At 43.8% G+C, this 5715-nt stretch overlaps 1 protein-coding gene across 2 annotated transcripts in view; it reads left to right on the top strand.

Moving 5' to 3' along the window:
• Window positions 1-460: 460 nt before the first annotated feature.
• Window positions 461-5715, top strand: part of COMMD10 (COMM domain containing 10) — a 155943-nt gene continuing 150688 nt past the window's right edge. For both annotated transcript variants that reach the window (XM_023512709.1, XM_003788898.2), the window contains exons 1-2: window positions 461-566; window positions 1842-1932. In XM_023512709.1, the coding sequence (XP_023368477.1) occupies window positions 526-566; window positions 1842-1932 (132 nt within the window). In that variant the 5' untranslated portion in view covers window positions 461-525. The remainder of the gene's footprint in view (window positions 567-1841; window positions 1933-5715) is intronic.

Raw genomic sequence — 5715 nt, 5'->3', positions numbered from 1 at the left:
GAGCGTATATGCTACAAGCTCCGGGTTGCACCCGGGGATGCAGACACAGGAGAGTCTGGTGACACAGCGCCCTGTATGCAACTGGAGGCCCCACCCCGCGGGGTCCTGGGCGCGCTCCAGGGAGCGCACCGTCCACCTGTCCGCTACAGCTGTGAGACTTGCTTAAACTTGCTCTATTTAAAAAAGGGGGAGGGTGTCTATACACACACACACACACACACACACACCCCTATCCAAGTATGCACACACTCGCTACATAAGCAAATATATACATCAATCAATCAATTCAGAAAGCCATAGGCACAGCCCTCCCCGAGACACGATTAGACTGGGCCGGCGGGCAGGCCCGCTGTGCTGCCGCTCGGCCCTCTAGCACCGCAGCACCGGTCCGGGCGCGGGGCCCGCGGGAGCTCCCGGCCCCGGCGGCCGCAGCGCGGCTTGGGCCTTCCGGGACTCCGTCGGCCGCGGCCGCCATTGGCTGAGCTCGGCGCAGCTGACGGGCGGCGGCCGGCGAGGGCGCGGAGGATGGCGGCGTCGGCGGCGCTGATCCTGCCGGAGAGCCCCAGGTAGCCGAGCCGCTGAGCGCGGGTGGTAACGTTGTGACGGCGCGACAGGCCGTGCGAGGACGTCCCTGCTGCCTGCGCGCCGCGGCGGGCCCGGGTGGGGGCGGGGCCGGTGGCGCCTCCGCCTGTGGTGGTCACCTGCGCCGGGCTGTCCCCCCGCGCGGGGCTCGCGGCACCCGGCAGCCGGGCCCGTAGGAACGTTTCCGGACGCGGCTTTGGGTCCGGCGAAGTCACGTGGCCCGGCGTTGCGTTTCCGTTTTCAATTCTCTGTCAGACCTTCTGGTGCAGAGAGTGAGTCCCCCTGGTGCTGGAGGGTCTTTCATATCAAACACGTGTTAATAACCCTTTTCGATCAAGATCGAATGGGCCTCGGGCCAGGAGTTTTTTTGCTGGTGATCGTATCTTGCCAGACTTTGGGAAATTTGCTTTTGGTAACATGCCATTTTATTTATATTTGGTTAATATCAGTGTATGGCAGGTAAAGTTAGCTGCCCATGGTTGTCCTGCAAAGTCCCCCTTTTAAATAAAATTTAATGAAAAGAAGTAATAGTACAGGTGGTGTGTGGATTCAGAAAAAGTACTGAAGTATGTGGAGGAATAATGGAAGTCGGAAAATAACTTCGGACCTGGATTGGGCAAAAATCTTCTGAAGAAGAGAGTTGTCATTTTAAAGGTTTTCCTTCTTCTTAAATTCCATTAGCCTAATACCAATGTCTTGGGGAGCACACACTTCATCAGTGAACCCATCCAATAGGATGCAGTAGAGTTTTTCTCATCCCCTCAGTTAAAGTTGATTATTAGAATTGAAACAGGGTTTTAAAACAACTGTGTACTTAGTGACCCCAAATGATTTTGTATACATTTTTTTTAAGTTCCGTTATTTGCCGTACAGTATTTTATACTTTTTAAATAGTTGCCTTAGTTGCTGCTCCCCTCCTCCCACTCCTTTCGGAGTCCCAGTTTGGGGCAAGTGGTTCTATAAGCAACCACTGCTAAATTAATGCCCTTTCCCCATAGAGTACCCCTAGTTGTAAAGCTTCCTCTAGTAGTTTGCTTTGCCCTAAAGAAAGAAAATTTGCCAAATAGACCCTTTCATTTTGGGGATGTATTTTTGTTTGCCCTGCCTCTTTTGCTACCTCTCTCTTTTTTTTTTTTATTTTGCTCAGACTTAGAGTACAGCAGAGTTGTTGAAATGAAAACTTATAGACAATTATTTATAGCAAGTACAATTCAACTTGGAAAACTCATTTTAAAACTTTGTTTTTCAAATTTATTTAGCATGAAAAAAGCAGTGTCACTGATAAATGCGATAGATATAGGAAGATTTCCACGATTGCTCACTCGGATTCTTCAGAAACTTCACTTGAAGGTTTGTATTTTTATACTTCTGTAGATTATAATACTTTCTTCTGATTTCATGAAAATCTGTTATTTGGAGAATTTTTTGCAAAGTGTCATGTTCAGAGGGACACTGGGTCTATGGAAGATTTGATAATATTCCATGGTTAAAAATTTGGGAAATTCAGTTTTCAATAAAGTTGATTTCATTTTATTATGTAACTTTTCAGTCTATTTAATATTCTGGCATTTGTGGTAAGTATTTAAGGGTGAAATAGGCTATGTAACATTTTCCAAATGTGTTTGATCTTGGAACTGTTTCATTATGGTGTACATTTAGGGCATGCTTTGGGAAAATGCTGATTTAATGGTTTCATTGTTTTTCTCAATAATTCTGTGGTATTTGCTATTGGACAGTATTTGATCTTTCACTTAATTTGGCTCCTCTTTTACTTTTATTTCAAGGATGTGGTTACTTCAGACATGTGGATATTTAGTAATATATCTCCTATATATCTCCTATAATATACCTACTAATCTAAGGTAATTTCTTTTATCAGGTTATAAGAATGTAATTCCGGGCCTGGCATGGTGGCTTATGCCTGTAATCCTCACACTCTGGGAGGCTGAGGCGGATAGATTGCCTGAGCTCATGAGTTTGAGACCAGCTTGAGGTAGAGCGAGACCCTGTCTCAAAAAATAGCCGGCTGTTGCAGCAAGCCCTTGTCCCCCCTGCTACTTGGGAGGCTGAGGCAAAGGATCACTTGAGCCCGAGAGATTGAAGTTGCTGTGAGCTATGACTCCAGGGCATTCTACCAAAGGCAACAAAGTGAGATTCTATCTCAAAAAAAAAAAAAAAAAGAAAAAAAGAATTTAATTCTATCTGACCCATTTTTATGGAGGCACTGCTGACAGCTCTGCCTAGTTCCAGTTAATCACCATCAGTGAGAACTGGGACTTTCTCCTCTTCTTTTTCTTGGCCAGGAGCTAGCCCCAAAGTCTTGTCCTTTTTTCTTCTGCAGTGTCTTTCAAGTCCAAGTTCTCACAGGCCTAGTTTAGATCCTTATTATCACTCCCTTAGATGACAGGCATCCTTGCCTGTCTTCATAATGCTATCTCAAATTTTATCTTTCTCAAATATTTTTCCTGAAAAAGGATCTATTGTATTTTTATACTGTTCAGAGCCATCAGTGACTGTCCATCGCACTATGGGTAAGAGTTCAAAATCCTTAACATTGAGTATAAAACACATTTTTTTTTTTATTGAATGGTAACTATATACATTAATGCACTTCTGAGTATAAAACACATTTAACATGGCTGCGACCCATATTCTCCCCACTTTGTCGGTGCTGCAGTCACGCTGGACAGTAGTACCTTTCATTACAACTTGCCAGGAACTTTCCAACTGTGTGTTTGTGCATATCCTCTGTTCATTCCTACTTGTCCTTCTTCCCTCGTTTACTGAGTAAACTATGCATATTCATCCTTCAAGCATTTTGCAGTTTCATTTTTGGCATTGTTTCGTGATGAGAAGGCAACCAAATCCCGAATAGAAAGATGAGTAGACGCCCTGAAGACATTTAACAGCGTTACAGATTTACCTTCCTGTGCCCTTAAATGTCTTCAGGGCGTCTACTCATCTTTCTGTTTCTCAGGCCAGTACATGGCTACTTACGCAGTTGGCTTTCAGGAGGTATTTTTGGGGTTCTTTTTTTTTTTTTTTTTTTTTTTTTTTTTTTTTGAGACAGAGCCTCAAGCTGTCCCCCTGGGTAGAGTGTCACGGCATTACAGCTCACAGCAACCTCCAACTCCTGGGCTCAAGCGAGTCTCCCGCCTCCGCCTCCCAAGTAGCTGGGACCACAGGCGCCCGCCACAACGCCCGGCTATTCTTTGGTTGCAGCCGTCATTGTTGTTTGGCGGTCCGGGCTGGGGATTCGAACCCGCCACCTTAGGCGCACGTGGCTGGCGCCCCAGCCAGTTGAGCTATAGGCACTGAGCCTGGGGTTCTTTTTCTTACCAGGGGAAATGCAAAAACAATGTAGGTCCTTTGTATTCCTGCCTATCAGGAGTTTGTGCTGTAGATGGAGAGACAACAATTGAAACATTCTTTCATATTTGGTATTCATAAAGTTCATTCTTCGCTCCATGACCAGTCCTGTTCTAATAGCTCTGTATTACTAACTCATCTAATCCTTAGATCAACTTGAAGAAACAGGCACTGTTGTCACGCACCATTAAGTAACTTACCTAAGATCACATGGCCAACTAGGCAGTTATTTTAGCGTCTCCAGAATCCATCACTTAACCCAATACATTAAATCTCAGAAAAGAATATGAAACATTTTCTGAATCAGCCCAAAAGTGAATGGAATAGAAAATAGATAATAGAAGTCCTTTTAGATAGACAGTAGATAATAGAAGTCCTTCATAATTGTGATGTGTAGTTTGCTTTTGACCCTTTGAGTCACATCTGGAGCTGAAAATAAATTTTATAGTTAACTGAGTGACTGAAGTATTCCCTGGAGGTGCTGAATACCATGTCTTAGAGTAGGGGAGTGGAGATGAGGAGGTGTACTTGTTGAGAACTGAAGCTATCAAGGATGGAAATGTATGCATGCAATACTTACCTTCTAAGAAAATATCAGGAAAGGTGTTAGTTTCTTTTTTTTCCTGGATAGTGTTAGGGGATGATCTTTTAGAGGGACTGCTATTGTAATAAGGGCTCTTGAGTCAAGTTGGCGGTGAATTTCAAGACCTACCAATTTTCCTTTATGTATTCCAGGTCTGTCAAGTTGGCCTTGGCTTTGAGACAAGCAGAGAGCCATTACAATAGTAGAACCAGAGAAGACAGGTAGATTGGTGAAGAGTTTTAGGGATTTGGTTGCCATTCTAAATGCCATCATCATAGAACTTGAATTTTATCAAGTTCTGATTATGGGCAGAAGGTATCTTTTTAAATACAGACTGGTGTCTTGGAATTCCTAGTAGGAATCAACATGAGGAAACTAAGGCATCTCAGGCATAGAGTACGGGCATGCTTGAACATGGATTTGAGAGTTCTTTTTTCCTTTTTTTTTTTTTTTTTTTGAGACAAGGTCTTGTTCTGTCACCTGGGTTGGAGTATAGTGGCACAGTTATAGCTTACTATAATCTTAACTCCTGGGGTCAAGCAGTCCTCTGGCCTCAAGCCTACTGAGAAGCTAGGACGAAAGGTACCTGCCACTACATCTGCCTATTTTTTTTTTTTACTTTTTTGTAGAGATAGGGTCTCTATAACTTGCTGACCCAGGTTGGTCTTGAACCCCTGGCCTTTTAGAATGCTGATATTATAGGCATGAGTTATTGTGCCTTGCCTGGGGGTCCTTTATTGAACTAGTCATCTTCCTGGTATCCTAGCGTACTCAAATATGTGGGGTTTTTTTCATTTGTTTTTTCTTGCTGTAATGTGTGTGGAGGTACTGATGGCATTTAATAGCCATGGACTTTTAAACACATTGCAATGTGTAGGATAGTCCTGCACAAAGAATTGTCCAGTACAGCTTGCCAGCAGTCTGCACTGGGAAACACTGATGGGAGTCAGATGAATTCTAGAGCTGGGAATTCAGTTATGAACATTTTTGACTTTCCAGCTTCAAAAGTAGCTGTCACAACTCATGCAGGAAAATAATTTCATATACTTGGGTCCATAGGAGAGACTTTTGGACCCTCACACAAAAACTATAGAAGTAACTATGCTGTATATTCTGGCAGGTCATCTGGCTTCTTCACCATAGAATACTAGAAACAGCAGACTGGGGGATGAAGGTACTGT

This window comes from Otolemur garnettii, unplaced genomic scaffold (assembly GCF_000181295.1).
Source record: "Otolemur garnettii isolate 467f Iridium unplaced genomic scaffold, OtoGar3 scaffold00030, whole genome shotgun sequence".
NCBI lineage: Eukaryota > Metazoa > Chordata > Mammalia > Primates > Galagidae > Otolemur > Otolemur garnettii.
The sequence above is the reverse complement of the archived record's forward strand: the minus strand, read 5'-3'. Positions and strand labels throughout refer to the sequence as shown.